Source organism: Lytechinus variegatus, chromosome 9, assembly GCF_018143015.1.
Source record: "Lytechinus variegatus isolate NC3 chromosome 9, Lvar_3.0, whole genome shotgun sequence".
In the NCBI taxonomy this organism is placed as follows: domain Eukaryota; kingdom Metazoa; phylum Echinodermata; class Echinoidea; order Temnopleuroida; family Toxopneustidae; genus Lytechinus; species Lytechinus variegatus.
The window spans coordinates 21,016,766-21,044,667 of record NC_054748.1 but is presented as its reverse complement, the minus strand read 5'-3'; the positions used below and the strand labels follow the sequence as shown (position 1 = coordinate 21,044,667).

At 37.3% G+C, this 27,902-nt stretch overlaps 1 protein-coding gene across 1 annotated transcript in view; it reads left to right on the top strand.

Moving 5' to 3' along the window:
- The window catches only part of LOC121421339, a 47,662-nt gene extending 20,037 nt beyond the window's left edge, over window positions 1–27,625 (top strand). Inside the window, exons 3-5 of the mRNA XM_041616026.1 lie at window positions 7,505–8,319; window positions 25,499–25,636; window positions 27,069–27,625. Coding sequence (XP_041471960.1) covers window positions 7,505–8,319; window positions 25,499–25,636; window positions 27,069–27,539 — 1,424 coding nt within the window. The 3' untranslated portion in view covers window positions 27,540–27,625. The remainder of the gene's footprint in view (window positions 1–7,504; window positions 8,320–25,498; window positions 25,637–27,068) is intronic.
- The last annotated feature ends 277 nt before the right edge of the window (window positions 27,626–27,902 follow it).

Here is a 27,902-nt window from a genome sequence, read left to right as displayed (position 1 = left end):
ACAACACAGAAAGCAAATGAACTACAAATCGATTTAATGGAGATTATTGAAAGTAATAACCTTTTATGACTAAAATTGAAATAGGGTATCACATTTTAGGTCACAAGCCCCCCCCCCCCCCCCCCCCCCCTCTTCTGACTCTCTCTCTCTCCCACCTATTAAATGAAATATAGGCCTTTGACCGTGTTTATAGGTGGGTCGAACTTGAAAAAACTCACTGTCTTTGATCATTTGATCAAGGCACGATTACAAGCATCGCACCGGTATGTTGGAAGAGGGGAACGAAATAAGCACCATACGGTGCGCGTTGATAGCCCAGGCCGGTCGGGCATGTCACCGGCTCGCCACCCAGTTACCACATGCTGTTCGCTCCCCGGGAGTTTGGGGTTGTTTTTCTTCATTTTTTCCGCCTTCCCTTGTCCGCCCGTTCGCTCGCGGCCCCGGGATGATTGCACCAGGAAAGTGATTGCACTGTATATTTGACCACTCGTGCACTTTGCTCCGATATAGGCCTACACCACACACAGTATACATACTCCGCAATCAAGCGATAGTTGATACTGGTAGATTATCACGGACTCGCCCCTCCGTGACGGCATCTCTTTGTATCCATCCCAAAACCTGACCCGTCCATTGTAAGTATAATCCGGAATACATTCGATTTAATCCGACTGGTGTGCTTAAACATATTTATGATTTTTTTTTTACTTATTCAATCACCAATATCATTATTAACATCCATAATTGATCAGCGCACGTGTGAGAGTGTTTTCCCCATCGGAACTGCAGTGGATGCCTACCCCGCATCCCTTGGCCTGGTCACCGGTGAGCTACCCGTTACTGCGTTACTGCCTCGGGGCAATGTCCCGTTTTCTTCCGGTTTCTCTTTACATCTTCTTTAAACATGTTACAAAACTGCTTTTGTCTTTTTCCTGATCCTGATTTTGCAGGAATTGAATTCATTCAATTCAGATAAAGATGTTATTGAATAGGAAAGAGCTTCGCGACAATAATTTTCGGAAGCTCGGTTCTATAAAGCGGAATGCATATTCACTTTTCTTTAATTCGTATGTACGCCTATTTATTAATTTCCAACAGTAAAATGTCATAACAGATCGCAACAGAATGAACGGACCTAAGCTATTAATTATATTTAATAAACATGGCTACAATCAGATGGTAAGTCAAGATAACAAGCAGCTATGTAAAAGGTGGTGCATTTGATGTTGGCACACAAATCATTGTTCTGGGAGTCGTAAACAGGTAAGGAGTATTCATTTTTTAGTATAACATTGTTCCCACACAATGTTATTTGCGTGTCTTCATTTCACTTCGATTTCATGCCGACCGGTTTTCATTCTGGTTCAGTCTACATTACATTATTATTTATAATAATATTCCGTAAATTATATTACATGGATCTGCGTGTTGTCACGAGTATAAATCGTGATTGCATTGTATCAATTGGCATTATGTTACATCTCATCATAACATTGAAAGCACATCTCATATCACGTTTTGAATTAAATTTCCATTACATATTTGCCGTTTTATTTCACCATAGATTTTCATAAATCTCAATATTAAATTTATAATTACATTAGATTACATCTCATATCACGTTTTGAATTACATTTCCATTACATATTTGCCGTTTTATTTCACCATAGATTTTCATAAATCTCAATATTAAATTCATAATTACATTCAAATACATATCATATTAAATTTTACATTATACGGTATATATACTATTTGCATTGAATACATTATAAAATACATTTCGTTTGTCTGTGATAAATGATAAGTGTACTTCGTTATATTACCGTACGTTACATTACATTGCATCACATTATAATGCATCGCACGCGTTACGTTACATTGTGTTACATTTCATTCTATCACATTACATGACATTACTTTACATTAAATTACATTGTTTTACATTGAATAACATTACACATCACATTACATTGACTTACTTCGAGTTCCATTGCATTGACTTTGCATTTTTTTTTATTACATTACGTTACGTTACGGTGCAGTAAATTGCAATTAAATGACGTTATATTACCTTTCGAAGACATTATATTTCATTCTTATTACAATACACGATAACATGGCATTTAATTGACGTTATACATTACGTTACATTCCATTACATTACATTACTTTTTGCTTGTTTCAAACTTTCAAGAGGAAATAAGAAGTGCTAATGAAAGGATTCCTCATTATCATTTTCAGATACCACTCACAGCCGACAACTTTCCCCATCTATATACCCGCCAAAACTTCCTTTCCATAAATCATTACGTCATCACGTTTGGGCACTAACGAGAAGCTTGACACGGTACTTGTGATCCTGTAGAGGAAAATCTGATTATTTTGATTGTCTTGATTGCTGCTTCGGAAGGCGCAGCTATTATGAGAGGAGGTGGGGATTAAGAAAACAAAATGTTGTTGTTGCTTTTTTTTGGGGAGGGGGGTACTCAGAGAATTAAAAAAAATAGTACAGGTATTGGAGTAGAATATTTTATTTGACTATTTTAAGGGTGACAATTACAATCGACAGATAATGCGGAAAGGTAATTATATATAGGTATTAGAAATTGCTATTATAAGGGGAGAAACCAAGCACTAAAGCAGTGATAATGAATTACAATTGCTGACTCTTTTTATTCTAGACCATATTGATTATATCTTTTTTTCTTCAAGACTTTTTACAATCCCAACATTTCCAAGTTAAAAAAAATCAAAAGAAGTGGAATTGAAGTCGATGTTTTTGTTCGCCGATGCATGCTCTTACAGTGAATTCCGGGTTTAGTTTCAGCATTAAGAAACCCGTGCTTCTTGACAAGAAGTGTCGAGACAGAGGCGTTAATCGGTTAATTCATTTCCATCCTCCCGATCCGATAGACGAAATATCGTTTGACGTCCATGAAAAATGTCAGAATAATATTCTTCATTCACAATCTAGAGCACGATTATCCAGAATCGGAATTGTCAGTCATTACACATTAACCTTATTGAATAGTCCAATTCATTATGAAAATGTCAATGAGGAGACGCGTTTGAGAATAATTTCATTTTCATTAGGGTATAGCGCCCTCTTCAGGACATTTTTTTTATTCTTCGGCCAACTTCGATGCTTCTTCCTTCACTTCAATTCAATTTTTTTTTCATTCTTCAACATAATCCAAATAAGTACAAGATAAATTTATTCAATTTAAATAAAAGCGTGAACAAACTTCAACATCGAATAAATGATATACATATTCAATAAGTGATTCAAATACAAATTAACACGCATGTCAAGTTTAAATCAATATAATCAATATATTTGAATATAATTACATCAATATAATTATAATGAGAAGAATAGACAGTGTCATGTGGAAAATTGACCATTGTTTAAAATTTTATGGTTCAATGAATGTGGTTCTTATTGTTAAATCGGTGAGAATTGAAATATTGTGTAATTCAAACAATAATTATAAAACAAAAAATATTGAGTAAGGGACAACTTTGACCTTTTTCTTTGGCTGATTGTTTATTCCATGCCCATCATAATATTCACACAATAATATTACAAACAATATATTGTATAGGCCCTACATTAATAAAAATATATTGGAATATAAGCAGTAATGAATAAAAAAAAATGTTCGTAAACAACAGATTGATAATAATGGAAAAGGTGAACCTTTGGAAAAGCCTGAAATGGCTTTGCAAAGTAAAAGTTGTCAAAAAAATATATATAATTCGTATTGATATTAGAACGTAGGTCATGCATCTCTCATCGCATATCACTGAGCAATACTAATGCATAACTGTTTTGTGAAAAACATACCTTTCATAATCGTCATTACTTTCTTCTATATCCCATTCTGATAAAGTTTAATCAGCGTTATTGTTTGATTCAAATCAATATTTTTCCGGGGCGGGCTTGACCTTTAATCATTTATTGAAATATTAAACAGGTTAAAGCATTGTCTGAAGACTCGTGCCTCAGCTTCTATCTTCGTTAGTTCCAAGAAATGGTGTAGCATTTTGATGAAAAATATCACACTTATTTCAATTTCATGTCAGAGCTTTTATTGCATGAGAAGTTGAAAACATGCAGCCTTTGCAATAAGTTTCCTCTCAACATCTTCCTAATTAAAAATATTTATGCGTCAAATTTCTTTTATATACAGTGGTGGCACTGGGGAGTGGAGGGGGTGCCAAAAGAACCATTTTTCGGGGGGAGGGGTAAAGGCAGACGCGATTTTTGTTTTGGCTATTTAAAAAAAGAAAATCGAGAGCAAAGCCTGAGCTAACATTTTTTTAATATAGGCCCTAATGACTTGAAAGGGGACCTGTAAGCAACTGTTTGTAGTGACTCGTGAAGTTATTTCACTAAATAATTAATACGAGCGCGAAGCGCGAGCTGAAATTTTTTATATCCTAAGATGATAAATGGACGTCCTAAGATCTTTTTGTAACAAGGAACAGTATGGCTATCTATTTCAGCGCGAGCTGATTTTTTTTTATTATTTTTTATTCAGCAGTTTTGTTTTTGTAATTATGAACCTGCGTTATATTTGCTTAAAAAGTAAAAACTCGAATCACCAGAAGAATAATTTTTACAAATTACTGACTTGAATATTTGACTTTAAAGCCTCAAAAACTTGTTAAAATATGATGAGTGAAAATGCTGTTTTGAAGCACTTTACAGCTTGAGTTGAATGCTTATGACAGCATTTACTATACATTTTTTCAGCTTTCAAATTTTCTCAGGGGGGGGGGGGGGGCGAGTGGGGTGACGATCCTGACCCGGGGAGGGAAAATGCCCCCGTGGCCCTCCCTCTTGATGTCGCTACTGTTTATGTACAACCACGGATAACCAGCCCTTTCTTCCAAATACAATGACATTTGAACTATGGCGTTTATAATGAATTCCAGTGGATTCGTGAATTTCCTATCTCCACACTGTAAAAGCTGCGGTGTTAAAACTGACACCAATTGGTGTTAATAGAGGTCCACACCCTGAGGTGTTAAAATTACACCCTAGAAATTAAACATTACAGTAAAGAGTGTAAATGTAGCAACAAAATGTGTTGTAATAACACATATAGGTGTAAAACTAACACCACCAATTTAACACCGGTGTAAAATAACTGGTGTGGTCCTCTATGTACACCGGTTAACACCAAAGTTATTGCTGTTCACAGACAGAAGCAGAATTCACAGTAAATTAGATAATATGACATGACGTGGATTACCCCAGCCACATTCTTCGGGGATTTCCCTCTGACCAATTCCCAGATCTGACGTCTAATACCCGCCCATATACTAAAGCAAATAATGTCTGAAAATGCCCCTGAAAATGCCCATAATAGCCCAAATTAGGGCAATATACCCGTATTTCGTGTAGTCACCCCAATACACCCGCTAGAACAATTACCGCGTTGCCAGTGATGAGCTACGCCAGAGCTTCCGGCTGACAGAGCTAATAGCGCCCCGTTCCGTGATACCCACTAAAAGGGAGAGTTTCTGTTCCTAGTTCTTCGAATGTGGAGTTTATTTGTGAATTTGATGTGGCAAATGACAGAATTTGTCCCACTTACCCAACACGACAAGTGATTAATGATCATGCAGTTTTTTGTGCTAAATTAGGCTGCATAACAGTATCCAAACCTTTTAACGTTGAAAGAGCTCAACGAAGGCGAACCTAAAATACATTTTTACATGCTTATTTGGGGGAAAATCACATTGTTGACTTGCCCTGCTTCTCAAATATAGTTTTCGTGTAGATTAATTTCCTTTTTTTTGTATTTGATCAATCTTGTTATATGTTACAAGCATAATTCATATAGTACTTCCATGAATAAGTATCACTTTCACTTAAAATTTCCTGATTTTCAAGAATAATTGTATTTTATATTTATTTCAAAATACATTTTGAGCTGTGTCTTAAACAGTTTAGCAATAATTACTGGTCTACCTCCAAAGACCGAGAAATGAAATTCTGAAATACAGAATTAATGATTACGTAAAGAAATGTGAATGACAGGCAATATCGACATTATTTATAGATGCACGCCTTTATCCTCCCATGCATGCTAATGACACACGCATTTATCTTCTACTCAAAACCTGGCGAACATTAAATACATTTTCAAATTATTATTAGAAAAACATAATTTTTTTCTTCAATTGAAATACAATGATATTGTGTCTTCAAATTGTAATTTCGTAGAAGATGACATGCAAGTGTCAGCGTGCGGTGATTTTCGCGAGAATTCTTTCATCACAATTATAGCACCTGTGTTTCTGGTTTTTCAAAAAAAAAGAGAAAAAATGACAAAGCCACTTCCAGTCAGAACGATGATTCCTGTTAATCCCTGGATTAGGCTTAGCTGTGGGGTACATGGGCGCTAGCCCCTCTTTGCCTACATCTTGTGATTAAATTGTTCTTTGTTAAGCTTCTCATTTATCGGTAGTTTTTTTTTGGGGGGGGGGGTTAACGAAAATTTACCTACCGTAACTTTGATTAATTTTCTTCGAAAAACATTTTTTTTTTCTTTTTTGTGTAGAAACATGGTATTGCTTTCTTCAACAGGGCTACCTCGACAGCATCGTATATTTTCATTGAAATAGCAAAAAAAATTTACGGAAATTAGCATAAGTCATGGAATTTCATAATGATGGTATCTGCCTGCTCATTTGTTTGTCTGCTTGATTAATTTGACTTTATATTGCTCCTTTCAAATGACTTATAACCATTTCTTTCGCAAAGTTCTCTTAGGCTTTCTGTAGGGATGTTGTGTAATTAAATTCCTAATGATGATTCATTCCTCCTTCTTTTAGAAAGTTAATTTTGAATGAACACAGGGTAATTATAGTAAATAATCAATCCTCTCTTGTCATATTGTCCCATTTGCATAAAGAATGGCACATTACAAAACTTATATAAAGAATTTAGATTTTATTGGCTTTACGATACATGATTATTGATTGGGATTTTTTTTCATCAGGTACACGATATAGCACGTCGAGATATTGTTTTTCATATCGAAATTACTGCCACAATATAATGATTCGGAATAAAGCGCCTAATAACAATGAACATGATGAAGAAAGTTCATCAAATTACTGAAAAATCAACGATTCGTGTAAATGTGACAATGCGACAAGTCAGAGGACATTGAGATTTCTAATAGTGACTTTCTTTTTTACTCCTTATTTTCCATGTTTTTTCTTCATGGTTTCCTCGACTTTATCACCAAACTGAGCCACTTTCTCTCTAATTCTGTCATGTTTGTGGACGTGTTTCGCAAGAAATGCAAATGCAATCATGTAAGTTTGCATGAAGAAATTACAATCTTTTATCGCTCAAGACAATGACATCTTATGTAGTTTATAGGGGAAGAGGATGCGGTTCATAACACGAAGATGGCAATACCACTTACACTCCACTGACACGTTTCTTGTTTTCTTTTGTTTTTTCTCTCGATCGCAGAGTGGACCACCTGTTCGGGAAAGTTTGGCGAGAGTGATCTTGACGTTGCCATATCCTCTTCATCGCGAGTGTCCGCGGTAGGACGGATTGAACGAACGAGTGGATCATCCTTATCGCATCCTCTTCAGTCGACACGTTTTCTTAGAAGGGCCACATCGCATCATACGCGAGTCACACAGTGTCAGAGCGATCATCCTGAGCCATTGGGACTACCACCCTTTGAGGGGACATTCAGCTCGTCCAGTCTGACGTCATTCTTGCGTCACAGCTCCGGTCCGGGTGCGAGGGAGAAGGAATCGTCTGGCGAGTTGCGTGAAGCTACGCCGCGTCCGGTTTCGGAGTTTGGAGAAGGGGAGTGGGAGAAGATGACAAACGAGAGTCTGAAACTGCTTCAGAGGGAAGCTAATGACAGTATCCACAAGGAGCATACACTGAACGCTATGCACGGGACTACAACAAGCCACACTGGACCAATGCACCTGCACAACGCGGTCCGTGCCGCAGCGGCCCATGGCGTTGGCGTCGGAGTGATGGAGGAGGCGCATCGGCGTCTGACCGCGATGCAATCGCCGACCGCGTCAAGTCCGGGGACTGTTAAAAACGAAATCAGCGACCACGGCTCTCCTGAGAGTGCACTCAACGGATCCGTGGGCGATGACGCCGCTGCGAAGAGGAAGAAGAGGAGGAATAGGACGACGTTTACGAGTTTTCAACTGGAGGAGATGGAGAAAGTGTTTCAAAAGACCCATTATCCGGACGTTTATTGCCGGGAGCAGTTGGCCCTGAGATGTGACCTCACAGAAGCTCGCGTTCAGGTGAGATTTTCTTATTATGATTAGCTAATTGATATAGCTCAACTAATTACTTATAGAACTTATCATGACTTTAATCATGCCTCCATATCTACTTAATCATCTTTAATCACTTTCTGAAAACTGATAACATAGTCATGGATAAGTCGTCCTTATCAGAGGGATTTTTTATATAATTATTATTATCCGAGATTTAAAATGGTCATTTGATTTGTCATTGAAAAGAAATGTATTATAGTCTGGACCTTTACTTCGAATATAATTATATTAAATTCCTCTGCGATATGGTATATGTCGGCATCTTAATTTGAGTGGATTGATTCATGCAGTAGGCCTATTGATGAAATTGCATTAGAATATAAGTGTATGGTAGGATTTGATATCTATGGCAACGGCAATTTTCTCTATCATGTCTATCATGTTCAAATTCAAACTCAACAATGATTTCATTTTCAACAAAATCATTTTAGTAACGTAACTTTCAGGGCTTCAGCTATATAAGCCACAAAATTCAAGATAAATTTGCAGTCATTTTTTTGTTAGATCATTGATGCGGGAATAACTTGTCAGAGTATCCAAGTAGTAATATTTGTAGACATTTAACGGTTGTAAACTGGAGTTGTAAATTAGTGTTCTCTGTCGTTTAGCATTCCCGGACAGCGTAATTCTCCCCGTCAACACACCGGTCGGGGACCCCACAACCTTGGGCGGGAAAATTTATAGCGAGAACATGTGCGCGCGAAGGGCGAATCGTCTGGCGGCGGAATGTGTCCACCGCTGCGAAACATGCAAAAATATCCCGGTCATGTATCGTCTCCAGTGAACTCGGTGATGCGGTGCGACAACTGGCCCTTCGCTGCGGGCTTGCCGTCCTTCGGCGAGGTTATTCTGGACGATGAAAGGGAGGACGATTGTTGAGTTATTTAAATGTTTTACGACGAAAGTAGATCGTTTGAAGTGATGCCGATTGGCGCGTTATGTCGTCGAATATAATCCAACTCAATGTCGTCGAACATAATCCAGCTCAATGCCGTGATCGCGAATCAAAGGCGGGATCGATTATTTTATGGGCCGATGGTGGATGTGGTGGATTTACGGGCCAATTTCATTGGACGCTAAACTTTCATTGCTTCGCTGTTAATGGAATGACAGAAACCAATATTGAAATAGTAACAAGTGCAGTTATGTTGAGAAAAGGGAAAAAACAATATATAAAAATAAGAACCTAATGAAGGACACGCGACTTGAGAATGTTCGCCCTAAACAATAAATCATTTATATACGTTTATGGAATTTGTATTAGCCTACATATTATTATGGTATACATTTTCTTTTAGGATATTCATAGTAAGACCTTGACAAATATTGGCTCACTGAATAATAGTGTTAATTTGATATGTTTTGTTATTATTATTTGACATCATTATTTCGCTTTAGCTCGATGAGTTAATGATAGCATGAGCCTCAAGTATTTTCTCATTACTGTCAGGATGACGAGTTGGTATATCCCATCATAATTTTTTATGTTGAGCGATTCTTATTTTCAATTTTTGGGGAAACTGCTACTATGAATAGGAATATTGTGGGGTTAAACCACTGAACTATGCTTAGTGGTACAGTTCATTTGGTTTAATAAAGCTTAGAGATAGTAGCAAGTACTAGCAATTGACCGCAATATTATGATTCAAAATCCAAACCTTTATACCTATTTAGGGTCAGTTACCATGGTTACCTTATTAGATTTGTTTTATATTCCCTTAAGTGATTGGTTAACATTGGTTTGACTTTTTAAAAATCTGAGCTAGAAGGTCACACTTGTCACCTGTGTCTAGGATATGTTACAAAAATGAAGCCCAGAAAAAATTGCGTTCGAAAATACTTATTTGGTGCTTCAAAAATTGAAATATAAAGTGACCGGAAACACCATCTTAATTTCATCCTATACACTTATGTGTACTATTTAGGCGTCTATAAGACGCCTATTTACAAAAACGGGGTTTGCCTTGTAGTTTTCGCTTTTCATTCTCAATAATGGTTGTTTTCAGGGCTTATTAGTTCTAATACATGCACTGGTACACATGTTTCATCTTGGTTTTAGAATTTTTTAAATCGGCTGCTCACAAAGTTAAACAATACCTTTTAATTCATTTCACTATCAATATAAATTTGCTCCTTTAGAAATATGGCCTAAGCAAAGTAAACAACAACGAAAATAAGTGTTTCTTCTCACTGATGATTCAAATGTGGAATACACCTCATGCAGGTTGAATCTTCTAATATTTCAAACTTCCAAAACTGTCATCATAAATAACATATTATTATGCCCTATATATCTACAGAATGAAAGAGGTCATAACCGAGCCTAATATTCAGTCAATTTTAAGCAGATATTGTTCTTTAAAACTTGAATGCTTGGGAGAGGATACCCAATAAAAATATAGCAACAAATTATAAATATTCGCTAACTGGTTAATGGCATCCATTATTGAGGTGTGACTCGTTAATCATTGAGTATGAATGACGTTGATTATGAGGGTGATTGTTATATCAGATCAAAGGTGGCCCGACATTTCCTCCGGCGACAATTGATCTGGGCTCCGTAACACAAAGGTTTGCGATGAATTGCAAATAAATATGAAAGAACCGCACTGATTGGTCCCTGGCCAGTATTTCAAACCTAATGCGCGTGTAACATTGATATTGATTGGTCAGTTCATTTAGCGATTGATCGCTAATCTTTGTGTTACGGTATGTTACGGTAGATATATAGTGTTAGGGGAAGGGTTGCAATAGTGTTTTATGTTAGGTTTAAGGTTAGGTTTAGGATAGGTTTAGCGTTAGATCATCCAGGGTTGAAGTTGGTCATTCTACTGCTAGAAAGTACAGAGGAGCAATGGACGCCGGAGCAAGTGTCGTGGAGCCCAGATCCAAGTGGATTGGGTCACCAACTCTCTATGACCCGGAAGTAATACTGATGGGTATGAACATTCTTTAACTCTTCAAATTAATACGTCATCTAACACCCCGCCTAATTATTGATTCCCCAAATTCATTCTGATTGGGGATTGCAATCTAAAATCATTTCTATTTAGGGGCGACCTCCTCATACCCAGCCTTTCGATGTAGAGCTTACTAGTATTCGATCATTATGCTAGGTTTTTTTTATCCGATTCCAACAAAATTTAGGCCTGCATTTGTCATTTATTTTAGCAGTGTAGTTCATCTCTATTTATTTTCGTCATAAAGAACCTACAAGATGTGCGAATTCTATAGCTCCGAAAATATAGGGGCCCTCACCTGTTTACCCCCATGTAAAAATACTCCCCCCCTCTCTCTCTCTCTCTCTCTCTCTCTCAGGAGGACCTCTCTATCTATCTATCTATCTATCTATCTATCCATCTATCCATCCATCCATCCATCTTTCTATTTATTTATCTATCTATCTATTTATCTATCTGCCTGTCTGTCTGTCTATCTATCTATCTCAGCCCTTCTCCCCCTCTCTCCCAACCCCCCCCCCTACTATTACCGTGCATGGATTTATTTCATTAGGGGCCTTGTCTGCGAAAGGCATCGCTCAAAGATCCCCAACAAGCTTTGTATATATAGAGTGATTCAGGCTTTCGTCTGGCGTGGGGGTAACAATATTGTAAATAATTTTGGCGTGACAGGTGATGGTGTTTGTCAACTTCTGACGATCAGCGGGCATTTTTTTTCGAGGCACCTGGATTAATCCCTCCATGGTGAAGGAGTCTACGAAGCTATCTATCATTCCATCTACAGCGTTTCCCCGTCTGTGCTTTCCTTTGGCAAGAAATGATTTCATATTTATTTCATGACCAAATTATCCATTATTGTGGATAAATTCCTTTGTTGAGGGATTTCTTGAAGGAGGAGAACACTCACAATTCCTGCTGGGATTTGAACCCATGGCCCAATGCTTGAAACATCCGAATCAGAATCACTTGACCGTGCGCGCAATCCTAAGTGGCACTCTCCCACTTTTGTGTTCTTTCTTTTAGTTGATTTGTCACACCTGATTGACAAAAGTCCGGCACCTGAGCTTTAGCAATGCCACATTGAAAGCGCCTCTCTGATATGAACGGTGCAGAGTTGCACCTATAAAGTGTGCACCAATCCAAGAAAGGTGCCTCTATATCATAAAGTTACAAAGTTGCACACTGCAAAAACTCCGGTGTTGATTTAACACCAACCCGGATTCTATATCTGTCCAAACCAGAGAAGTGTCAAACAACACCAGTTTGATTTTGGTCTAACACCAGATATGTGTTAATACAACACCGATTAGTATTAAAACAGCATCGGTTTGTTTCTAAACTGGTGTTATTTCAATACTTCTCTGGTGTGGGCAGATATAGATTCCGGGTTGGTGTTGAATCAACACAGGAGTTTTAACAGTACTCCATCATGAAGGTGCACCAAGCCCAGAAAGGTGCAGAGTTGACAATGAAGGTGCAATTGCCAGATTGGAGGTATTGATGCATTAACACAAACCATCCAAAATCATGTTGATCAAAAAGCCCTCACAAAATCGTGGAAACTCCATGCATTTAGTGTCTATAGGTAAACAAAAGATCTTAAGTTGCATGAATTATTCTATTAATATATAAACGGGTATAACTGAATAAAAAGACCTAAAGATCAATAGATAAATTTATGGCAAAAATTACGTGATTATTATTCAAGAAATTTGATCAGTACTCTATATCAATTTTATCATGTTTATAGAATCGGTAACGTTTATTTTTGTTGTTGTCATTCTTGCACATTGACATACTCAAGTTATTGTTTAACTTTGTGAGCAGCCGATTAAAAAAAATTCTCAAACCAAGATGAAACATGTGTACCAGTGCATGTATTAGAACTAATAAACCCTGAAAACAACCATTATTGAGAATAAAAAGCTAAAACTACAAGGCAAACCCCAATTTTGTAAATAGGCGTCTTATAGACACCTAAATAGTACACATAAGTGTATGGGGTGAAATTAAGATGGTGTTTCCGGTCGCTTTATACTTCAATTTTTGAAGCACTAAATAATTATTTTCGAATGCAATTTTTTCTGGGCTTCATTTTTGTAACATATCCTAGACACAGGTGACAAGTGTGACCTTCTTGCTCAGATTTTTAAAAAGTCAAACCAATGTTAACCAATCACTTTAAAGGAGTTAACATGCAGTTTGGACAACACTTTAAACTCGCACTTTTGCTCATCATTCTGTACTATTCTTGAATATGCAGAATTAGTGGAGTTCAACGACGAAAAAATACTGCAAAGACATGGGTTGGTTGATATGGTATGACAGTTCGGTGTCTCGATGGGATATAAGCGCAAATTTAGCCCCAAAGTTGACGGAAATCGTGCGAATTTTATTAAATACGGGAGGGTGAGTAAGAGAGCTATGTCATAGGGCCAGCCAGTGATACGAGACGGGGTCTACACGCAATGCAATGTGTGGAACTTAGGAAAACAAAAACAGAGACCCATATTTCTGAAGTCCGTTTGACGAGGATTATGAGAAGCCAAAAATATAAAAATTGTTGCTATCACTAGTGCGCCTGTAATCGTTAATTTGTTGTTTTTCACGCTTTGATATTATGAAGTTAACAATTTTGAAAGAATTGAGCATCAAATGTGTGGTTTAATTTGAATCTTGCTCTTTGAGCTAAGTTTCACAGTTGGTTATCTTACTTGAGTTAAAACGCAATCAACATGAGTTCAGAATACGGGTCTAATGGGTCTAAATCAGAGCTGAAATTATGAGAAGCCAAAAATTCAAAATTCTTATGAACATTGATACACCCGAAATCTTTACTTTTTCTTCACCCGTTGATACTGCGAAGTTGACTATATTAGTGATAATTCCTAAACACTTTTGAATGAATTGAGCACCAAATGTGTTGTCGAATTTGAATCTCTGGTGTTTGAGATTTGTATTACATTTGGCTATCCACATATGGATTTCATACAACTTTATACCAGGTGGATACGCGCTAGATAATCACCAATGGTGAATATCATTTACCACAAGAAAGGATCACCAGCCGTTCTCAAAGTTGCTCTTAAAGGTCAAGTCCACCTCAGAAAAATGTTGATTTGAATCAATAGAGGAAAATCAGACAAGCACAATGCTGAAAATTTCATCAAAATAGGATGTAAAATAAGAAAGTGATGACATTTCAAAGGTTTTGCTTATTTTCAACAAAATAGTTATATGAACGAGCCACTTACATCCAAATGTGAGAGTCGATGATGTCATTATTTCTTTTGATTTTTATTGTTTGAATTATACAATATTTCAATTTTTACGAATTTGACAATTAGGACCTCCTTGCCTGAACCACAAAATGTTAAAATAATGTAATTCCACTTGCTCAGCGAGGAATGGAACTTCATTTCGCATGACAATGACGAGAAAATCAAAATATTTCACATTTCATATAATAAAAAAAAAAGAAATAGTGAGTGAGTGATGTCATCAGTTCCCTCATTTGCATACCAACTGAGATATGCATATAACTATTTTGTGAAATGAAGCGAAACTTTAAAATGTCATAACTTTCTTATTTTACATCCGATTTTGATGAAATTTTCAGTGTTATGCTTGTTGAATTTTTCTCTTTTTATTCAAATCAAGTTTTTGTTGGGGTGGACTTGTCCTTTAAATCTGAGTTCAGAATACAAGCCGGAGTATCCAGCGTTCATCCTGGGGTTTTGCTGTTGTAGCCAGGGATATGCAATCCCTGTTGTAGCGATGTATATGTATTTTAAAACCTCCAAAATAATTTTCATTCAATTTAATTCTCTATTTCATTTCCGAACCAAACATAATACAAAGTAATATAAAGTAATACAAATCAAGTACAATTTTACAGAAGGGCATTCTTACTTCGTAAAACAAAACAACAACAAAAAACAATATAATATATAGAGCATAAATGGAAATGAGGGGATCCACTAATAATAAATGAGTCTGGACAGACAGCCGTTACCATAGTTACTTGAGAGCTCTACGGGGTGGTAGAATAATTGCTCCTCTAATTTTATTTTAAATGATAAACGGAGAGATTTAAACTTAAGAAAAAGGTGGGGAATTTAAGGTGAAAGATGGGCATGGAATTTGAAAAAAGGGTGTTTTCCGTATCAGACAGTATTCGAATTACCATAAAATTAAAATGGATAATACTGCTTCTTTGAAAGATAAACCAGATTTGCATTCGTTACAAGGCAGCATTTTTCCTTCAAAAAGGGGCTATTACTAAAATATTTTACATTTAGACCATAATCAGCGACTACAAGTGACCGATTAGAATAAATCTTTGGGCTTACAGTGCTTAAAAAAATAAAGAATGCAATTTCTCCTGTACCAAACCCACGATAAGAATGAAATACTCTTTTACAAAAGAATGAAAATGAATTCGTCACCTTGAAAACAGACCGAAAAGAGGGGGTGATGAAAACAGGAAACAGCCCAAACATGGAACGCATATTTTTTGTTGATAAATTCATCCAGAAAAGTGGCAGTTATCAGCGGTTATCTCCCTCGAAAGCCAAGTCAACAGCCTTATCGTTCGTAGGATGTTTTGTTTTTCAGGCAACGTGGATTAGCCTCGTTCAAGGCACGTGTCTCGATTGGTTTATCAAGATCGCTATCGTCCCATCCTTTTTTCTGTTTATTGAATTTTTACATGGTAGATTTCGCGTAACAATCTTTAAGACAGTACGTGCACTAATTACTCGTTTGATTAGGTCTTTGATCCCCATATCTATGCACGTAGTCTGTCTCTCCTGACCCGGTCATTCTTTTGCAAGGAAGGTCTTCGAGCAGGCATGATGTTCTTTACTGTACCAGCGATAAATACTCGAAACTATTAGGTTGTATTTGGTTGAGCTATTAATTGATTTGTCCGAAGTTTTGTGGGGAAAAACGTACTTGACTGATTTCATACCAAATTTTTTTTTTACAATATAAACGTAATTTTCACCTTAATGCAATAATAATAATTACATAATTACCACGCGTTGTCATATTGTGGATATGATTATGAAATTCTCTTCTTAAACCTTAGATGAGTCAACATTATTTATCCGAAATACAAGAATGACGATGTTTACAATACATTATTGAGGAGAATGGCGGTGACTTCGGTGGTGGTGGTGATGATGATGTTGATCATCATGATGTTCGTGATCATAGTCATTAGTGATGGTGATGATAATTATATTGATGATGATGGTGATGATAATTATATTGATGGAGATGATGATGATGAAGATGATGATGATGATGATGGTGATGATGGTGATGATGCTGATGATGGTGATGATGGTGATGATGATGATGACGATGATGATGATGCTGATGACGACGATGATGATAATGATGATGCTGATGATGATGATGAGGAGGATGATGAGGATGAGGATGATGATGATGATGGTGATCGATACGATGATGTTGATGCTGTTGTCTATGATGTTGCTATTGTATTTGTTGTTATACTTTCGGCAAGGGTGTGGTTATCTCCATGGGGCGGATATGGGTGCATGTTTGCCCCCTTAGCCGTTTCCGGCACCCCTCTTAGGGCTAAGAATAAACGGAAGGAATCTCTGCCCTTCCGACCCTAATTGGGTATTGTCCCCGAGCGCGCGACTCCAATTAGTTGAAGTGACGCTTGCTAATTAGTAATAAGCATGATTAATTAAGACAAGATACAGAGACCGACAGCGCGTGTAAAGTTGCGATGTTTACGCGTGGACTGTGTCTGGTTAGGCCTATTCTGTTTTGATCGCCGATAAGAAACATTTTCTATTTCATTGACCGTACATTTTGTTTTATAATTATCATGATTATGTGTCAAGTTTTTCTATATTGATATTAAGTACATTTTGTTTTGACCATTGTTTTATTATCATTAGTACTCCTTTGTTAATTGTTGCTGGGGTTGATAGAACTATATTTTCCTTCGTTTTTCTCTCTTTTTTCTTTTGCTCCCCGTATTTTTCCTTTTATAGATGTATTCTTTTTACCTCTTCGTGTATCTATTTTCTAGAAATGATGGTTGTTTGTTTCCAATTTTACACTGTAACTCTTTAAGGCATTGAAATATCCAATGGACCTCTTTCTTGATATATATATTTTTTTACATACATATTACAAATGGATAATTCAAAACTGTGTTAGCGCTCTGAAAAATAGAGGGTGTAGAACGAGTATGAAAAATAATGATTAATTTATTGGAAACCATTCATATCATTTTAATTTTATAAACCGTAATATTGGGTTGAAAAGCGATAAATTCATAGGTCCCGAAGACTTGAACTTGGACCCCCCCCCCCTCCAAAAAAAAGACGGAAAGTGAAACTTGATAGATCATTTGTGGATGAGTGATTAGAGAATTGGAACGAAGAGGGACGTAATGGCTTTATTTAGACTAGACATTAGATTAATAGTTTAATGGGTTTGATATCCTCTTGAGTCGTCTGAAATCAAAGCAATTAGCCGGGGGATACCACCGTTGCCATGGTATCTTGATGCAGGGATGCGGACAGGAGTCACATTCGAGATGGAGTGGTGTCTAGAAATCCGAGAAATTCTCTTAATATATGACGCAGTTTTCTGATTTCTTCTTTCTTTTGAAATGTTGTTAAGAAGTATTTACTGATCTTTTTTATCATAGAGTATTGCAACTTCTTGTTTTTCATACAAGTGAGAATTATCTTAATTATGCCGCCCCTTTTGCGTTTCATTCATCCCATGGTCATCCATATACAACTAAAATTATATTCCCAAAACGCAAAACACATAACTGATAAGGTATTGTACAAAATTTAAACAAAGTGATACAAACTTAATCATCAATTTTCAGTTTCTTATATTTATCGCTTAGTGTTTCATATTGTTGTTTAGGTTTCTAGAATAATCGTTAAATTCTCAAAGTACAATCGCAATTTCATAGTAACGCAGGCTGTGTATATAAGTTTGATTTACTATGCATTTTAATACGCACATGCTTTAGCAGTCGTTGCATCAGTGTCAGTTGCGATGATACGTGAGAAGAGGCAACGAACAAAATGACGAAGGAAAAGGAAGAAACCAGAGTATTTATCAACTGGAGAACAAAAAAAATTATAACGTAATTTTTTTTAAGGTCGCCCCCCCCCCCCAATCAAAATACCCTTGTCCTCTTGATTTTAGCAGTGGAAGATGACCACATTACTTTGAAGTGGTCATCAATTACCCACATCAGCTAAATGGATACGATCAATCAAAAAATGTATTTTCTGAAATTCCCCGTTTTTCCTCTTCCAAACTGCAAAATGGAAGTCACTTGAAAATTGTTAATTGAGAGCGAAAGATATGTTAATAGCACCACTGCGTAAGCGATCTTTCACAGAATTCGTCCAGCGCTGGAGTACGCTATTGCGTAGGTGCTGGACGAATTCTGCGCAATAGCGTACTCCAGCGCACATTCCTCGGGAGCTAGGGGAGACAACGACCGTCTTCCTCGCCTACATCGGCGGCGCGTTGAGGACCGAGTGAAGTGGTTAAAATGTCGATGAAATCGGTGGGCAAATATGACTTTATCATGCTTTCTGCTTCCTGACAACTTTAAAATGATAGACAGATTAGAAATAGGAAGTACTTGTGGGTGCAAGCACCCATGAACTAAGAGTTAATTGTCTGTTTTCCTTACCAAATAGCGCGCGAAATTGAAGGTAATTTACCAGAAGAGAAATGTTCACCCAATCTCCTATACTCAATGCTTATCTATTCATGTGCTCAGCGCAACACATTATCTTGACAGTTGAATGTTTTATTTTATACCCATGAGGTGAGGCAAAACACAGACTGGAACCTTTTCTCGTCATCTTATCTCGAAAGTTGCCATGTGCTTCATTTTCTAGGCAGAAATGTCGTGCAATCCTATTTCATTCATTTATTTGCTAATTTTGTTTCTTCATTTGTTGGTATCTGATAAAAAGATAGTTGGAATTATTTTACATGATTGAAAGCTTTCCTTCAGCTTTTGAAAATAAGGAAACACATTTATTGGGTGCTGAGTAGGTCTGCCAGGTGATATTTCATGTATTTGGAGCTTATTTGTAATTTTGTCATTGAATTAAAGGAACTGGTGCACATATTGGGAGGGAATTCATATTAAGTCTTTCACAAGACTCTCACGCTATGTAAACAAAAACTAGAAGAAAGAATCGATTTCGAAGATTGACCGAAAACATAGGTTTATTAAGGTACGTAAAATCAGAGACAGTAAGAATGTTCAGGAACTGTGATTTTTTTTTTTTTGGGGGGGGTCTGATCCATTATGGGACAATGGCATTGGAATGTACAAGTTGTTTTAATATAAATATAGGCCTATAAGCTGGATAGATACAATACCCCAACCGTGTGTCTGCGATAGCGATATGGCAATGACTTCGGTATGAAGGGGGAGCCACGTTCGCAAGCCGAGGAATCCTGGTTTGGACCCCAAAAAGTGCAACACGTTCCGGTCAAGGGCGTGAGTAAATTGAAGTCAGGTTTTCCGACATTCTCCCGTATCATCACAAACAGGTTCTTCCTATATAGTTAGCATGGTTTGGTTTGGAAGGAATAGAGAGGGATTCCCTTCCCCCAACCGTCCGGTCGCTCCGCTCCCTCGCAACGTTATTAACTGGCATTCCACTTGTTTAAAGTTCGCTTACATGCCTCCTAGACTACATTCATAATAATATGACTTGAATCATTTAATAGAAAAGGACGGTTTTTGAATGGGTTGGAAAGGCAACTCGAGTTTCAAAAAAAAAATTCGGCACCTCTCACACATCTTGATACATTGGATGAAAATGAAATCTGGGCCCCGTTTTTCAAAGAGTTACGATTGATCCGATCAATCGCAACTATGGATGGCCAGCAACGTCAACATCTATATGCATGTTTGTTCAAATTATTTTCTAGCTATGATGTATATTCATGCATTCATTATTTTCTTGAAAATTCACTGCGCTTCTCTTTGCATACAATGGACATTGTGCAAACTTTTTCGTTGGAAAAAATTATGACACTGATGGATTTCCATAGAGTTACGATTGATTGAATCAATTGAAACTCTTTGTAAGATGGGGCCCTGGATATATTGGAGGAAAATGAAATCTAGGATATTCGAACTTGATTCGAACCATCAGATTTTCATTTCAGTTTCATCAATATGATCTGGGTTTTTTTTCGGCATCCCTATGCAATCATTGACCCTATTTTGACCCCCTTCGCCCTTTCAGAATTGCAGACCACTTTTGATCTAAATCGACGCGGAATAATAACGAAATCCTTCTGTTTTCATCGAGAAAAAAAAGCCAAGGACAGTGGCACAGAGTCAAGTGTTAACCCAGATTTACAGTGGTCTGATCGTGGACCCTTGAATTTGGTTGAATATAATTTCGTCATGTTTTGTTCAGATTTTTACTCGGCCTGCAAAGTTGCAGGCCTATATTTTCTGTTGTCATATTTGTCATATATTATATCACTTTCATCCACAAAAACACGCACACTTTTTGTCTTGTCTGTAATAATAATTTAGGCCTAAACTAAAGGCTGTTTAACTTTTTAAGCACTTTACAGCCCATCACTCTAATAACTATTGTTTAAACTTTTTAAACAACAGTTCAAACTTTTTAAACAACTGTTTGAACTTTTTAAACTACTGTTTAATATTTTTGAACAAGTTTTAAAGTTATAAACAATTCCAAACAACTTGTTAGAGTGATAGGTTTAAACAATTTGTTTTTTTTACTGTGTATTTATGATGATAAAATTAGTGTCATTTTGTATGATAATACTAAAAAAGAATTAAGAGCAAAATGTATTACTATAATTATGATTATTATTAATAGTAGTAGTAGTAGTAGAAGTGGTATTTGTATTAATAATAATATTATTATTGTTGTTAATATTATTATAGTTGTTGTTATTGTGTTTGTTGTTGTTATCACTATTATCAACATCATCATCATATTGCCATGTAGGGCCGAGTAGAGATTATTATATTTTCTGAACATTTATTGTTCGCATTGACAGTTATTGAATGTTGGCTTACCCAAAGTCCGAGATTACGTGGTGACGTCATTATTTTGAAGATGGACGGGGAATTCCCCAGGTGAAGTGAGGGGTGATGAAATCTACCAGTAGTGAGGTGATGTCGTGAATAGCGGAAAGGTTGATGGAAGGTTTAATGAAAGATAAATGTGATGAATAAAGAAACTTGATTGCTTGTAAGAATGCAGTGGTTTGATGGCTAAGACTGTGGTATTACGTAAATTAAATTAATAACAACTTGGTTCTGTGATTTAGAGAGCATGTTTGTCCCTTTGGTTTTTCTTGTATTCACATAAAATCGTATTTACTTGTTATTTCATAATCGTATTGAATTCCTGTTCTTAATACTCGTCTCATATCCCCCTTTCTTTCGGAAGTGACGTTATTTTTAAAACTTTTTTTTTCTTGCATCTCCTCCACAGAATAACAGTGGTTTATATTATGACTCGGGCAGTTACTTGAAATTGTAGGCTTTGTAGATTGAAATAATGATTGGAACATTTCTGGCTTAACAAGACAATAATTTTTAATTATTGATGAGTGACAACAGTTCCAGGTCTGTGTCGAAAGTGGTCTAGCGACCCCTATCGGCGAGCACCATTTTTGTTGTCTCTCTCTCTTCGAATTTCCATGGATAAACCCAATATAATAGTATGTTCTTAGGTTTCCAAAATTAAATGCATCCCGTTCGAGAAAATATGACAACCTATACAATTTATGACGCCTGTGAACAAATAGAGTTCAATGGCCTGAAATATCATTTTTAAAAACAAAATTTCGTGGTCATTTTTTGAAAACAAGCTTTTAATCGGGCCTAGCCTCCCCCGAGTCTTGTCGTTAAAACTCAACCGTTTGTCATCGCCATCCTCACCTGTTACATTTATGTCTCGCTGTAAATAACAACTGGGGGATGAGGTTATGAGCCACATGAAGGTGGATGTTTAATCTAAAAAATTTTTAAATGACTTTCATTTCTTTTATTTGAATGTCAAGTTGTCATAATGTTGCGACAGATAACAAAAGCAAGTTTTGATCATGTTGATTTTGAGGTAATAAAGTATAACGCAATAATTTTGATGATGATTATTATAATCACCACCATTAATTGTCACCGTCCTTCTCCTCCTTTTCATTATCATCATCACGATCTTGGCAGCAATCAATCATCATCAAAATAATCGTTATCATCGTCACTGTCATCGTCACAACCGTCATTATCATCATCATGATCATCATCAACATCGTCAACATCACCTTGATCAATCACCACCACCATTATCATCATCACCACCACCATCATCATCGCCATCATCATCATCATCGCCATCATCATCATCACAATGATCATGATCATCATCCTCGTCATGACCATCATCATCATCACCATCATAATGACCATCATCCTTGTCATCATCATCATCATCATCATCATCATCACCATCATCATCATCATCGCCATCATTATCATCATCACCATAATCACCATCATCTTCACCATCATCATCACCATCATCATCACCATCACCATCATCACCACCACCATCGCCATCATCATCATCATCATCATCATCATCACCATCATCACCATCATCATCGCCATCATCATCATCACCATCATCATCACCATCATCATCACCATCATCATCGCCATCATCATCACCATGATCATCATCCTCGTCATGACCATCATCATCACCATCATCATCATCACCATCATCATCATCACCATGATCATGATCATGATCATCACCATAATCACCATCATCTTCACCATCATCATCACCATCATCATCATCACCATCATCATCATCATCATCATCGCCATCATTATCATCATCACCATAATCACCATCATCTTACCATCATCATCACCATCATCATCATCATCATCACCACCACCATCATCATCATCATCACCATCATCACCATCATCATCGCCATCATCATCATCACCATCATCATCACCATCATCATCACCATCATCATCACCATCATCATCGCCATCATCATCACCATGATCATCATCCTCGTCATGACCATCATCATCACCATCATCATCATCATCATCACCATGATCATGATCATCATCCTCGTCATGACCATCATCATTACCATCATCACCACCATCACCATCATCAGCATCACCACCATCATCATTACCAACATCATCTTCAACAACCACTATTAATCGCATACTCCTTCTTTTCAGCCTAAATGCATCATCTTCTGTGTTGCCCTGGTTACGGTGATAAAGTATGCCTACACAATTATTCCTTTTATAGGTTCATCCAATTTAAATAAAGATAAATTTATCCTTTGAATTTCTTTTCTAAAATTTATAGTTGGAAAATGTATCACTTTTTTGGGGATGGTATTCTTGAAGTAGGATGTATATAATACTCGATATTGTAAAATTGCAATGATTTAACCACTTCATAGTTTATTCAAACAGGGTTATGTTTTCACTGTTATAAACAAAAGAAAGTTCAATATTCGAAAGCTTGTCCCATTCCGTAAGAATCGCGGGCGGTCGTGTCAGCTTGAAAGAAGAGAAAGGGAGAAAGAAAATATTGTATTAAATGGAGGGGAAAAACAATTTGAGATGGGAACCCTTCGAATGTTTGGAAACATATCAGTTATCATGATGTATGGCTTGACTCTACAAAGTACATGTTCATTTGATGTTTGTTGATCTCTCGAGTTCGCCTCCACGCCGCATGCAGCTTGGCACTGCGCGGCATGACAGTTCACCGGCACAGACTCGGGTTACCCAGCCCGGCGCGGACTGGCGGGTCACCCAGCCTGACCCCGCTGTCACTACCAATCGCGTCACCGGCTTTGAAGCGAGGCGGCGAATCCACCTCTGCGGGAAACCCAGGCGGGTAGTTTCGCATCGAAACCCCCTGTCCCCGCGCGTTTTCAACTCCACCAACTCGCATTCCTCAAAAGACCCCAAATTCGTACAGAAATTACAATTACTTCAAGGGGTTATGCACTCTGGGGCACATAAGAGAGAAAAGTACGACAATCCCTCTCTCTCTTTCTCTCTTTGATTGGGTGATCTTTGAATAGAAAGCGATTGAAAGAGATTTATTATTTTTGTAAGATGGGATCGGAATGAAATCTAGTTAACACGCTGTATATTGCTCGTTAGGGAATGTTATGACAAACTAGGTCCAGTGTGTGGTATTTGATGGTAAAGGAGGAAACAGCTGGCTCTATGAAACGATATCTTAATTGAATGAAATATTGTATGGGGCATATGAATAACCCTATGAATGGAGCGTATATGCCTTGCTATTCTTACAGTCTGGCATACCAAAGCCAAAGGACTATTTTCTTGAATTCATTTCATTTTTTTATCATTTGCGTGGCAATTTCTTGATTTGTATGGAGTTGATTGATAGTGTATCAGAGTTCATATCTATTTGCATACTCGTTTGCATAGTCCCGCCATATATCTTTATGAAGTCATTAATTCATTAATCAAATTAATTACTTATGCATTCATTTTCTACTGCGGATCAAGAGTAATTTTGATGCAAAATGTATCCGATGAAGCACTATAATATCCTAAATAATTATAATTACCTTTTTATTGCAAGCACATTCGTTTAAGTCTAAAGTAATGAGTTAGAATAATGACAAATATTGTGTTTTCTTCACCCCCCCCCCCCCCCTCCCTTCACCTGTGCGCCTTAGATTGATATGGCGCCTTATAAATTGCATATACACAGCAAAAACTGTGGTTTTAACTGGTGTACATAGAGGACCACACCAGTTATTTTACACCGGTGTTAAATTGGTGGTGTTAGTTTTACACCTATAGGTGTAGTGTTATTACAACACCTTTTGTTGTAACAGTTACACTCTTTGGTGTTATGTTTAATCTCTAGGGTGTAATTTTAACACCTCAGGGTGTGGTCCTCTATTGACACCAGTTGGTGTCAGTTTTAACACCGCAGTTTTTACAGTGTATTATTATAAGATTTAGGCTTCAAGTAATGCCATAGCTCATTTAAACTTGTAATTATTTCACTTTCTTCTATTATTTTTTTTAATTCCAGGTATGGTTTCAGAACCGTCGAGCCAAATGGAGGAAGCGAGAGAGATTCAGTCAGTTCAATACAATGAGAGCTATGGCCACAGGAACCCCATATGAGATGCCTATAGCACCCAGACCAGATGCTTACAGCACGATGAATGTAAGTTTGTCAAATAATACAGGGGCCGTTTCATATAGAGCTGTTCTTAAAGAGCGACTTTAAGAACGACTGGTCATCCTTTCTTACGCGTTAAACCATGGCCAATGAATATACCGTTTACCACAAGAAAGGATCACCAGCCGTTCTGAAAATCGCTCTTATCGTACGAACTGCTTTATGAAACACCCACCAGGAGTGTTTAAAATTTTACACTAAAAAAGACTCGAGTAAAAAAAAAATCCATTTTGGGTAGTAAGGGAACATGCATGTCTGCCGGGTGATTTTCCCTCCATTTTGGGCAGAATGCATGTTTTTTAAGGCTAAATTTCAACGCAATATTGCGTAAAAGTTACAACGTAATTGATATTGTTTTGCCATAGAGATAAACCCAGCAAACATGCATGTTCCCATATAGGGCTACCCAATATTTGGTAAACTTTTTTTTTAGAGTGTAATGCAATTCCTTTAGGGAGATGGAGTTGATAATAGTATTAAGAGAAATTATAAGACATGATAGGTTTTCATGTTTGTTTGGAATGACTGAAGAGAGGATGAGATTTGAACAGTGTGGGGAAGTGAGTTCCAGAGACGGGGTGCAGCAGTAGAGAATGCTCTGTTACCCCCCATGTCCTTTATGTCCTGGGTTCTTTTTATTTAATTGAATTAGATGAGCAAATACCGGTAAATGTAGGATAAAACGGATGAATAAGAGAGGAAATAAGGGGCAAGATCCTTTTCTGTACATTCTCATGTAACTTCATGTCCTTGTTTTATATATTGCAGGATAAGCTATTTTGTCGAAGAATATATGATAAAATATATGATTGTTGTGCAGAATACATGTTAACTCACCATCCATAAAGTGCAAAGGAACAAAATAATTACGAATGCTTGCAGAAATTCTTGTTTTCCGATAAAGCTCATAATTTGACAACAATGAACGATGAGAAGAAACTCTTTTATCTCTTTACATTGTAATTATATGATATTTTAATAATGTGTATTAAAATTAATGCTCAATCTTTGTACAGGAGCCTATTTGAAACTCACCACCCCTTCCCTTTAGTAAACTAATGATTTGAAATAGAATGAGCAATGATTTATTTTCAATTCAATTCAATTCAAATCTTTATTTCATTTCCATTCAAAACATAATACAAAGTAATTTAAAGCAATACAAATCAAGTACAATTTTATAGGGCATTCTTACTTCGTAAAACAGAAAAAACAGTATAATATAGAGCATAAATGGAAATGAGGGGATCCACTAAAAAGCAAAGCTTGTAAAGTGTGGATCCCCCTTGATTCTTCAAAGAGGTTTCTAGATCAAGAAATTCGCACCAATAATTAGTAGTTTTTGTAGTTGTCAATAACTCGAGTTATAAATCGATTGTTTCATTATTATTGTTTCTCCCCCTTTCCTTAAATTCAGATGACTGGTTCATCAGCATGGAACACTAGCCAGTTAGGAAACTTCGGAGCTGGGCTACAATCGCTCAACTCCACCACCAACCCCATGCAGAACTGGGCCGGGCAAGCCGCGGCGACACAACTCACCTCATCGTGCATGGCCCCCACAACCACCATGCCAAGCTACATGGGCATGCACTCAATGACGTCAGACTTCGGCTTCAAGGCGATGTCCAACCAACCGCACAACGCGGGCGCAACCGCGCACGGCCAGTCGCCGTCGGCCGCCGCGGCTGCAGCGGCAGCGGCGGGACTCTACTCCGGTCAGACCTCGCCAAGTATACCGACGTCGTTACCGGGACACTCTCCTATGATGGGCTCCGGTGGTGTGGAACACGTGGAGACGGACCGACGCAGTAATAGCATCGCCGCGCTGCGGTTGAAGGCCAAGGAGCACAATTTTGCCATGGGGATGATAGGCGCTTATTCTTAAACCAAAGAGACGATCAACCTCTAAATCGAGCGTCACTGTAGCGTCATTGTAACGTCATTTGCATCACATTGAAACCATTAGTTCGACGTCACACAGGCAGAGCAACTTTGAGTGTAATTGAACTGTGACCAAAGAGTCGAGAGTTAAAGAGACTTCGAGAAGTTAGATGGCAAAAATGGACATCAACAATCTCTTTATTGTTCTCGCCAAAAGAAAATAGTCTACCACCGTCAACTTATCGTTGCTATTGCTGAAAGTCGAGGTTTGGAAGGTGATAGATTTTCTATACCAATGCAATGACTCTGAACAGGTGAATTCGTAGGAGATGATAAAAGAGCGGTAACGATGATGTTATCAAATTAT